Genomic DNA, 12,015 nt, shown 5'->3' with positions numbered 1-12,015 from the left:
AATCTTTGCACCTAGAAAATCCATTTAAAATTTTAATTTATTACAGATATTCCTAAAAAAGTTTACCTGAAATGTATCTGCAACACGGTGCAGAAATTCAATGACGAAAAGTGGTGTCACTTCGCTCTGAATTACTGCCACAAAGAATATTTTTTCCTTGTAAATGCTGATAAGATAGTGGTGTGGAGTAGGAATGACTGGGGGCACATTCTCAGTATCTGCTGCTTTATCCTGTGCTTCAAAAAAGTAGTCACAGACGGAACGGCTCACAATACTTTTCCAATGCTTCTCTAAGAAAATGTCACCAGAACCATTGATCAGAAAGAGGCTGTGGATCATTTTCTGCAGAGAAAAGATTGTACATATTATACATATATACATGCCAGAGACGGCAAGATTTTCCCCCACATAGTTTTCAAAAGCTCTATTTTTCAGCAGGGATGCTCAGTAGATGAAAGGCATAGAAATTAATAACAATAATAATAGATGCAAACATTTATTAATTACTTATTCACCTTAGATTTCCGCAGTGGATTAGGGAGTTCCATCTTCATTTGTGCTTTTTTCTCTAAGCATATATACAGGCATAACAGACCAGTGTACCTCTCAGTGAACTAACAAGTTCACACAAGAAAAACAAACCTTTCAACTACGTTTATACTTTGTATTTTGTAGCGCTGTTGGTAGGGTGGGTGGGGGTTTAAAATTGAGATTCAGATGGAACTGCTGGACTCATTGCAAAAAATAAGTGTGAACAGGACTAAAATGTTGACACTTGAGCTGGATTGCTAGATTTCAAGATTTTACCATATTTTTCCAATAATATTTGGCTGGTAGATCTTATAATATCTGCTAAACAATAAGGCAAATGTGAAAGGACATTTTTGCATTCAGAAAAGTATAGGTTACAATTTATGATAAGCTCAACAGGGCATTGTCAGATATTTCTCACTGGAAGCATGTACCTTACAAACCATAGTGAAAGAGCACACCAAGCAATTCTTCTCCCTACAGAAAAATATGGACGATCTAGAGAACTGAAATAGGAGAAATAACCTCCGCATCAGAGATCTGCCAGAGTTTATCGCTTCAGCAGATATCCCTTCAGTGCTCACCACACTCTTTAACAAGCTCTTGCGATGACAACCAGGGGCCAGGATAGAACTTGATATGGCCCACAGAGCGCTCCATCCTATTAACCCGGAAGACCCCCGTTCAAGGGACATTATCTGCAGGGTCCACTTCTACACTCTCAAGGAGGCGATTCTGTTGGCGGCAAGGAAAAAATTTGATCTTTCTTACAACGGGACACCTATTAGGATCCTATAGGACCTTTCCCGGCATACTCTGGCACAAAGGGCTGCCGTTAAGCCACTGCTGGATGTCTTAAAGGACAGAAGAGATTCAGTTCCGCTGGGGATTTCCATTCTCCCTCTCGGTTCGCCAGGGTTCTAAATATTTTGTTCTCCGCTCCCTTGATGATCTGACGTCATTTACAGCGGGGTTGGACTTGCCGACTATCCCCATCCTCCATTGGCCTAACACCTTGCTCCTCCCATGGGTGGCGGGGTGGCGTGCGGGGCCACCTGGGGGCCATAACATAAGCCAGCGGCCCACCGGTCTCCCTCGGAGGGAGGGGAGGTCCGAGGGTAGAGGGCGCCCACGCCCAAACCACTAAAATCTCTTATGACTCCGTCTGAAGATATTGTGGACTGCTGAGAGCCTGCTTTCGGTTTGTGTGGTACTAGTCAGAAGTGGGCATGGTCCCATTGATTGCATTGTCATGTTTAGTGTTAATTGCGGAGGCTTTCCCTCTGCTTTTGTTTTATTTTTCTGATTTCTCACTTTTTCTCTTTTTCCTATTTCCCTTTCTCCATACTGGATTTTGCCACGGGGACCATGCACCAAAGCCCCAGTCCTACTCACCTCTCACTGCAGACTTCAAACTCCATTATGAATAGCGAACTTGAACATCGCGTGCTTCAATGTGAAGGGCTTCGACACCCTGGAGAAAAGAGCTCAGATCCTTTACCACCTTCATAAGCGTAAGATACACCTCATTTGCCTTCAGGAGACACAGTTTAAAACTAACCACACCCCAAAGATTAAAAACAAAAACTACACTACATGGCTTTTTGCCAACAATTCGGAGACACGTTCAAAGGAGGTGGCGATAGCCTTGCATAGATCCCTCCCTTATCAATTCCTGGACCTCAAAATAGATGATGAAGCACGCTATACTGTGCTATTGTGGTCTTTAAGAGGCCACGATTTTACAATCATTAATGCATATGCACCCAACCAGAATCAGGACTGCTTTGTCGCCGAGTTGGTATGCACGGCCCTCCCTTTAATCAAAGGCTCAGTAATCCTGTGTGGGGACCTAAACATAACGCTAGACCCAGCCATGGATTATTCCAGAGGTATATCAAGCCTTTCATACGCGCTAATTAAGCGGGTGAAGAAATCTCTATTACAACTTCAACTGTATGACGCTTGGTGCATACAGCATCCCTCAGATAGGGATTACAGGTTTTATTCACACTCGCAGGACTCATACAGTCGTCTGGATTATGTCCTGGTTCAGCATAGTGATTTATCTTGGCTCTCCTATATGGGGATTGGTAACATCCTATGGTCGGATCACGCCCCAGTGTTTTGTTCCATACACGTTCCCACCATGACGAGGAAGATGGGATCCTGGCGACTTAATGAGTCTCTGCTACTAGACGAGAGCTGTATCTCAGATGTTTGTACCTCTATCTCAAATTTTGTTGCGGGCCACGCATCAGATACCACAGCGCCGGTATTTAAATGGGAAGCTTTGAAATGCGTCCTTCGTGGGACTCTCATCAAACATGGTACCCGCATTAAAAAAGACAGGGCCCAAGCTATTAAGGAATCTCTCCAGAGAGTCACAACCCTAGAACTGCTTCATAAACATGCATTGGCGGCCTCTACACTTCAGTCGTCACTGAAAGCTAGGCTGGAGGTTAAAAAAATTATTGGACTCCTCATATAGACACATTCAGTTGGGTAGGAGCAGGTTTTACGAATTCGTCGGAAAACCGGGTAGAATGCTAGCTAATACATTGCGAGCCAAAAGGTCAACAGCCCTGGTCCCTTGCATTAAGGATTCCTCGGACAGGCTGATGCATGTTACACCTGAGATCTCAGATGCCTTTCATAAATACTATTTTAAGCTGTACTATCTGCCCCCCTCTGAGATGCCCTCCGATGTCACATCTAGCCCCCTCTTCCCCCTTCAAAAAATTGAATAGCGCCATAATTGAAAGCCTTGAAGCCCCATTTGCACTTGAGCTTTTGCAGGTGATTGAGGATGCACCTGGCAATAAGAGCCCAGGCCCAGATGGACTAACAACAAAAGTTTTATAAATCTTTCTCGGCTATACTTGCTCTCCAGATGCTGGAATCTTTCAATTCGATCTCTGAGACCACCTATTTTCCAGTGGACTCTACATCTGCGCATATTACGGTTATCCCCAAAGCAGGAAAGGACCCGAACATATGCAGGAGCTATAGACAGATTTCTTTGCTTAATGTAGACATTAAGTATTATGCAAAATTCATCGCCATCAGATTAAATCCTCTCCTTCCGGACTTGATCCACCTGGACCAGGTGGGATTTGTTTCGGGACGAGAGACTAGGGATAATACCCTCAAGACCCTGGATATTATTCAATACACTCAGGCCCGGGGGACCCCATTGATAATCCTGTCATTAGATGCTGAGAAGGCTTTCGATAGGATATCTTGGGAATCTGTCTCTCAAACTTTGAAACACCTTGCATTGGGCCCCAACTTTACGGCTAAGATACTGGCTTTGTATCGTTCTCCGTCGGTGCGTATAAAGATTAACGGCACTCTATCTGCTCCTGTCGCCATTCATAATGGGACAAGGCAGGGATGCCCCCTATCCCCGCTACTCTACATTTTGGTGATGGAGCACCTTATGGCTGTCCTGCGAGGCAACTCGGACATTTGCGGGATTAGGATAGCAAATCAGGAATACAAATATTCGTCTTTTGCCGACGATCTCTTAGTATACCTTACCAACCAGCTTGTGGCGCTCCCGTCTTTGATGTCAGAGTTGGAAAGCTTTGGCAGGTGGTCCAACTTCCTAATAAACCTAGATAAATCAGAGGCTCTGAACATTTCCCTTCCACAAAATTTAGTTTCCTCATAAAACTTCACTATCCCTTCAAGTAATAGCATTGGGTACCTGAGCATCACCATTCCATCTGACCTGTCCAGACTGTTTCTACTTAACTTCCAACCATTCCTTCTTAAATTGGAAAAGGATCTGGATGCGTGGCATCAGGGGACTATGTCTTGGTTTGGAAGGGTTGGCACCCTTAAAATGAAGGTCCTGCCCAGATTGTTATACCTTTTGCAGACGGTGCCCGTTCACATCCCCGCGTCCTACTGGCACAAGCTCCAAAAATTATTTATTCAATTTATATGGTCCAAGGGTCGGCCTAGAATACGAGGCAGTGTTTTGACCCAACCGAAGGACGCGGGTGGCTTGGGGCTTCCAGTCTGCTGACGGTATCACTTAGAGGCGGCCCATGCACGGGTTCATGACTTAGTGCATGGTGAGAGGCCTAAACTGTGGGTGCGTATGGCCCATGACATTTGCTCTCTTTCGGTGTCAACCCTCAAATAGACCTGGCCCCTTCTCAACCGCCGCAAGCTCTCGGTGGGGTAAAGCGTTGGGCAGACGCTACGCACAATACATGCTCCGGGAGGGAGATGCGGCCTGATTCGGAGATGGGGACCACCGGTGACGGATAGTTCAGGATTCCCTCCGGGTGCTTCCGCTACCCGTTTCTTAGACGGTTACAAGAGGACGCCTCTTCGTCTGCTGCATGTAGCCTCACAAGGAACTATTCTCCAGTTATCCATGATCCTGGGGGAAAACCCCCTGAAACTATGCCATAATTTTGAATACGCACAGCTCCAACACTTTATCTCATCCCTTACGCAATGAGTTCTCATTCTCTCATCCCCTTTTGAAACTATGTGCACAGCGACAATGGCCCCTACCCACACTATCTCAGGTATATACAAAAGCTGGTCCCCAAGGGTTTGGACTCCCTCCCCCCCTTCTGTGGAGCATGGAAAGGGGAACTCAACCAAACGTTCTCTAAAGAACAATGGGAACGCTGCTTTCATTTGTCACATAAATCAATAACTGCTACTAAGTCTCAGGAGACTAGTTATAAAATGATCTCGAGATGGTAAAGGGTACCTTCCCTTCTCCATAGATGGTGCCCAGAGATCCCGGATACTTGTTGGCGGTGTGGGGCTCAGGGAGGCTCCATGGCTCATATATGGCGGCCGTGTGTTGCCCTGACGACTTTTTGGGATGGGGTCTTGGAGGTGGTCCGGGAGGTCTCGGGGGTTGTAGTGCCCAAACGCCCTGAGGCGGTTTTGCTTTACAACTTTCCAATGTACCAAAAAACGTACAAAAAAATCTGTGCTACGGCACCTCCTTCAGGCAGCGAAAACAGTTATTCCTCGCCACTGGAAAACTGCGGATGTTCCAACTGTGGAGGAGTGGATTGCCGAAGTGAACATGGTCTATTGGATGGACAGGATTATGGCCCAATCGCGGAGGGTGGTGGAGTCTGTGACTATCAAATGGTTGTATTGGGAGTCCTATCTGTCGGGGTCTGATGCGAACCTATGACATGGCCCCATTTCTGAAAGAGAAGCTCTGCCTTTCCTTATGAACATGACTGGTGAGTGGTGCTCCCATGGTTTCTCCCTCTCTGCTCTTTCTTCTTTTTTCTCTTCTCACTCTTTGGTACTTTTCTTCTCAGATGTTCTCCTTTTTTATGTTAAGTTTATGGTATAAAAGATGAACCTATTGTACGGCTAGACTTTATAGTCCTTTTATTTTCAAGTTGCCATATAAGCTAACGACATGGTGTAAAGTGTTATGTTGTTCATGAAAACCAATAAAATCTTAAAACATTAAAATATCTCGGCTCCACATATTCAACTAGAGAGCTCACCTTGTGGTATTTGATAAAACTGAAGATCTTGCTGCTATCCTCAACGAGTCTGCTGAATTATCCACTAGGAATCCAGTCGCCTTTTGAAGGAGAGGCAATGAGGCCAACAGATGTTCTCTAAGAGTGCTACCACTGATATGATCTTCCAGTTGCTGCAACCAACGAAACATGGCTCTTGTTATACAGGTGGAAACATCATTCGTTTTCAGAGAAGCCGCAGATATCTCCCAAGACTTCCTCAATAAATAATATAATAATATTTATTCATTTATATAGCGCTAATAATTCCACAGCGCCTTACATACAATGGCAAACTATCCATATTTCGCTCCAGCAGGTTCTTGAGCTGAGAGGAATCTTCAAAATGGCAACATAGTTTTCTTTGCTACGTACGTCACCTGGATATCTCCTTTAGGGCTCACTCACACTTGCGCTATTTTGATGCAAACGGAATCCGTCAGTAATGTAGTACAGTTCATTTATTTACAGTGGAAGCGCGACATCGTGTGGACACAAGCGGGTACTGCATGACACACTCATGCACCATAGTAACGCGCTTCCACTGTAAATAAATGAACTGTACTACATTACTGACGGATTCCGTTTGCGTCAAAATAGCGCAAGTGTGAAACTAGCCTTAGGAATCTAATTTGGCTACAACCTCATCTAATGGGAATCTATCCTTCAATTCTCCTGGGATGTTTAGACATTTCTCTGGGATCTCCCATTTTTCCAGAATTTCTGTACATTATTATGAATAGGAAACACCATCTTCCTTTTTGATCTCAAAACTCTGAACATTTCATCCTGGATTGTATGGGTTGCTTTTTCCTCTTCTACTCTCATTATATCTGCTGATAATAGCTCCTCAGTGTCTTCTCATGAAAAATAGAGTTTTTTATCATCTTGGTCTAAACTGTTATTTGGGTTAAGCTCCTCTTCTCCTAGCTATTCCTCAGGGACGGATACCCCTGCTTCAGTATCTCAACTATCCCCAAGATCGTGCTTCCTCTTTTTTGCTGTTTATAGCACACAACAATCACAATAAAGAATTAAAAGGAAGCTAGGGAAAGATTGTATACCTGACGCTCTTCTTCCTTAAGGGAGGGCTGTTTTTTTCTGTAAGCTGCTGACAAAGGCTTTTTTGGGGAAGATGGAAGCTTTTTGATTACAAATAGCAGATTTGCGATTTGTAGTCTTATCTTTGATCTATCGCGACGGATCCTTGTCCTCCCCTAAGGCCCTGTGCGCACTGGAAAACACAATTTTCTTAAGAAAATTCCGCAGGGTCTGAAAGATTACCGCACCCGCGGTAAAAAACCGCGGCAAACCGCATGCGGTTTGCGGCGGTTTTACCGCTGTATTGTTCGCACTATTGCCACGTGCGGGTTGCTACATGTGTTTTAATGCATTCAATGCAATAAAGCACATTGAAGAAAAAAAAAAAAAAGGAATTTCCTTCTGAGATAGATAAAAAAAAACCAAAACAACAACAACATGGGATCACCTCAATTTTTCATAACCAGCCAACGTACAGCTGAGGATTGCAGCTGCTGCTGTTCCTGCGCTGGATATGAAAAATGGGGGGGGAACCCCACGTATTTTTTTATTTTCATGAAATAAATCATTGACGTGCCGTTCCCCCATTTTTCTAAAACCAGCCGAGGTACAGCAGACAACTGGGGGCTTATATTATTAGGGTGGGAAGGGCCATGGTTATTTTGCCCTTTCCAACTTAACAATAGCAGCCCACAGGCGCCCCAGAAGTGGCGCATCCATAAGATGCGCCAATTCTGGAGCTGGACCCAGCTTTTCCCATTGCCCTATTGTGGTCGCAATAATAAGGAGTTAATAACAGCTCACAGCTGCCACTAAGTCCTAGATTAGTGATGGCAGCATCTATGAGACCCCCCCCATCATTAATCTGTAAGTGAAAATAAACACAAACACCGAAATAATGCTTAATTTGGAATAAAAGGCAAATAAGCCCCCCTCTTTCACCACTTTATTAACCCCCCAAACACCTCCACGTTGGACGTAATCCACACGAGGTCCCACGACACTTGCAGCACTCCCACAGATCTGAAGCTCACAGCGAGCGTCATAGAACAAGACTGCCCACTGTCCATTCTGCAACTGAAGTGAACCGTGCGATAAGTTGTGACGTCACTCAGGTGATTTCTGCTCACAGCTTGAGTCCTCCAGCTGTGACAGCAAATCACCTGAGCGGTGTCCCGCTGATCGCGCCACCGAGGGGAGAGCGAGAGCGATATAGATTATATATATATATATATATATATATATATATATATATATATATATATATATATATATATATATATATACACACACACATAATACACACACACACACACAGAGAGAAAGAGAGAGATAAAGAGAGCGATATAGAGAGGGAGATAGAAGAGGGAGGGGAGAGAAAGAGAGAGACAGAAAGAGAGAAGAGAGAGGAGAGAGCGAGAGACGAGAGAGCGAGAGAGGAGAGAGCGAGAGAGGAGAGAATGAGAAAGAAAGAAAGAAAGAAAGAAAGAAAGAAAGAAAAACATGCCAAAATCGCTCCAGCATTGATTTTGTCAGTCTGGAACTAAGTTGGTGAGCTGCGTTTTTATTGACAAAACCGCGGGTAAAACGTATGCAAAACGCAAACAATTTGATAGCATGTGTTTTTCCTTGCATTTTTCATGCCCTCATTGATTTCAATGGGTGACAAATATTGACAAAAACGCAAGAAAGAATGAACATGCTGCTTCTTTTTTGTCACAAAGTTTTGTAAGGCTGGTTTCACACTACGTCTTTTTAACATCCGTCCTTAACGTTATTTTAGCGGACAAGCGGATCCAGTGCAAATACGTTTTCATTTCAATGCATTTGCAATGGACTCGCGTTAACATCCGTTCACCTGCGTTTGCGTGCGTTATAGTGAGGATCCAGTGACTTGCAGTTTTTTAACATGTTTCAAAAACGCTACTTGTAGCGTTTTTGAGCTCCGTCCAAATACTGCAAATTGCTGGATCCTGACTATAACGCACGCAAACGCAGGTGAACGCTGGCGTGCTGATAGACAGGATCCTGCTTTTGTACTGAGCATGCCCAGAAAGTACTGAGCATGCCCAGAACCAGTCTCGCGTGATCTGTCTATCTCTCTACTCCCTCCCTCACCCTCTCTCTCTCTATCTATGTCTTTCCCCCTTCCTCCCTCCCTCCCTCTCCCCCACCTGAGAGCTGCGGACACTCGGAACCAAGGTAAATATCGCGTAACCACTTCTCTTAGTTACCCGATGTTTACGTTGGTTACGCGTGCAGGCAGCCCTGCTCCTAGCAGCTGCAGACGCTCGTAACCAAGATAAATATCGGGTATCCAAGGCCGATGTTTACCTTGGTTACCAGCGTCTGCAGCTGTCAGAAGCCTCCTCCCAGTCTAGCTCCCCTCACTCCCGATCACATGACTCCAATGCCCGCCCCTAAACATCCAGTGCAGGATCCTGCAAAATAACATATGCGTTTGCATACGTTATTTGCTGTAAAAGCAGGATCCGTACTTTTGCTAAAAAAACGTTTTCAACGGATGTTAAAAAGACGTAGTGTGAAACTAGCTTAAAAAAACAAAAAACAAACTGCTGACAAACTGCAACGTGTGCACTGCAAATCTGACGTCTCATAGACTTTGCTGGGAAGTCAAAAGTGAGAAAGTTCTGACAACAAAACTGCAGAAAAAAAACACAACAAAAACATGAGAAAAATAGGCAGCGTGAGCATATAGCCTTACATTTTCTCAACTGTTCATGGCTATCAAATGGCACATTTCTACTGAACAGAAAAGCCATGTTTCTACTCCACCAAATCTATTACAAAAAAAGTAATAAACATTTTAGGGAACATGTCACTAGGTTTTTGCTAACCTCATTAGAGCACCATAATGTGGAGACAGAGACCCTGATTCCAGCGATGTGTCACTTACTGAGCCGTTTGCTGTCATTTTGATAAAATCAATGTTTTCTCTGCTGCACATCTAGCAGTTATACAGAACTCATGAATACGCTGGACTACCTGGCAGCACACCAGCAGTCCTCTAATGATAATTACTGCTGATTAAACTGTGATTTTATCAAAACTACACTAAAGCAGCCCAGTAAGTGAAACCAAGCCGGAATCAGGGTGTCTACCCCTACGTTATGCTGCTCTCAGATTAGGTGGCAAAAACCTGGTGACAAATTTCCTTGGGTTGTCCAAGCATAAAGTACCGGGGATGTTAGGATAAGTTATTAAAATCAGATAGGTGGACGTTTGGCCACTGGCATACCCACAGATCAGCTGTTAATAGCTCTGGCAGCAGTTGGATGTAAACATTACACAGAACTAAACAGCACAGCTGTATTTTTTTTTATTTTTTTTTAATCCAATTAGTTTTTATTGAAAACACGGCAGATACAAAATCATACATGGTAATTTAAGAGAACAATTGTCAACTGCCCGCACATGAGGGCTCCATACATTAATATACTCCGAGACAATCCAGTTACAATTCCTCTGCCTTACACTTTAACCACACAACAACATGGGGAGGGAGGAGAGGGGAGGAAAGATGGGGACTTCATTCAAGTAAGGGGGAACAAGAACAAAGGGGGAGGGGAAGAAGGTAGGGTTGGGGGGGGAAGTGGGGGGGGGGGTTAGTAGGGGTACAGGGTTAGATGCCTGCCTGCATTACCAACCCCAGTCCACCAGCCGGGGCCATCAACTCCTCCTAGATTCCTCTCATAAACTGCTGCCTCAGTCAGGGTCTCAATGCTTTAGCCCCCTGGCTAGCCGAGCCAGGGCTATAATTCCATCGGCTCTATCTCAACTAGGTGCTCTTTGCCCGGGGAATAGTCGTGTAATAGGTGTTGCATGGCTGGATGACAGCCAGGGTTCCCATATTGTAAGAATTCTAGTTTTTTGTTTTAGGGAGTGGGCAAGGCAGTAGTCATATTGGCATTGTTGGTCGATCCTACTATATAACTCGGCTCCAGAGGAAGCTTCAGTGGCCTTCCACGAATGGCTCAGACACTGTCTGGCAGCTATTAGAATTTGCACAATCAGTCCCCTAAAATTCTGCGGGTACGAGTCTATGCCCAAATTCAGAACTGCCAGCCCTGGGTTGGGGTTGGTGTGCACACCTGTTATTTCACTAATGAGTCTGAAAACTGCTATCCAAAAAGGTTGGACCCTCGGACAGTGCCACCAACAGTGTCCCAGTGATCCCCTCTGGAGGCAGCCCTTCCAACAGAGCGGTGAGTAGTTGGGAATGTAATGCACCAATTTTGCCGGCGTATGGTACCAACGTAGATGCACCTTTTTCAGCTGTTCCAAATGGTTAATGCATTTTGAGGATCTTTGCACCCACTGCGTCGCAGTATGCCACGCCGAGGGGGAGGTGTTAATGCCTAAATCTGATTCCCATTTAGTCATGTATGGGAGCTTTTGCTCGTCAGAGGGGTTGTTCAACCATTTGTAGGTTAAAGAGATTCCCGGTTGCCTCATTAGTTTTTTAAACAATAGTGCCTTAACAGTGGGTAAGGTCGGGTTTGATCCCGGGGGGAATTTTGTGCTTAGAAAATGGCGAATCTGCAGGTGTTGATAAAAACACCCCTTTAGGGAGGGGTGCTCCCGAAGTATATCGTTGAAGGGCCTAATCTCTGCACCATCGTAAAAGTCTGCCAAAACTCCAAAACCCGCTGCTTCCCATCTACTCAAATTTGTATATGGAATGTGGGATTCTATTGCTCTGAGCGAAATTTCTGACAGCGGGACCTGGATCTTAGGGATCATCTCACTGCGCCATATGGCTATCGATGCTGTCATAGTAGGGAGACACAGGGTGGACCTAGTACGTTTTAGATATTCCACCTCCATCAGTTTCCTCGTTGAACCCTGGTCTGTCAGAGAGTTCTGAAGTTGAACCCACCTATGGGAGCTCTCC

The 12,015-nt window shown here is 44.8% G+C and overlaps 1 protein-coding gene across 4 annotated transcripts in view; it reads right to left on the bottom strand.

Annotated features, from left to right (window-relative positions):
- Positions 1-12,015, bottom strand: part of AP3M1 (adaptor related protein complex 3 subunit mu 1) — a 215,644-nt gene that overhangs the window by 137,927 nt on the left and 65,702 nt on the right. For 3 of the 4 annotated variants that reach the window (XM_075347322.1, XM_075347325.1, XM_075347323.1), the window contains exons 2-3: positions 6,042-6,193; positions 67-342 (exon numbers count right to left, since the gene is read on the bottom strand). In XM_075347322.1, coding sequence (XP_075203437.1) covers positions 67-339 — 273 coding nt within the window. In that variant the 5' untranslated portion in view covers positions 340-342; positions 6,042-6,193. The remainder of the gene's footprint in view (positions 1-66; positions 343-6,041; positions 6,194-12,015) is intronic. The other variant, XM_075347324.1, reaches the window with a different exon arrangement.

The sequence above is a fragment of the Anomaloglossus baeobatrachus genome, chromosome 5 (assembly GCF_048569485.1).
Source record: "Anomaloglossus baeobatrachus isolate aAnoBae1 chromosome 5, aAnoBae1.hap1, whole genome shotgun sequence".
NCBI classification, from domain to species: Eukaryota; Metazoa; Chordata; class Amphibia; order Anura; family Aromobatidae; genus Anomaloglossus; species Anomaloglossus baeobatrachus.
The sequence above is the reverse complement of the archived record's forward strand: the minus strand, read 5'-3'. Positions and strand labels throughout refer to the sequence as shown.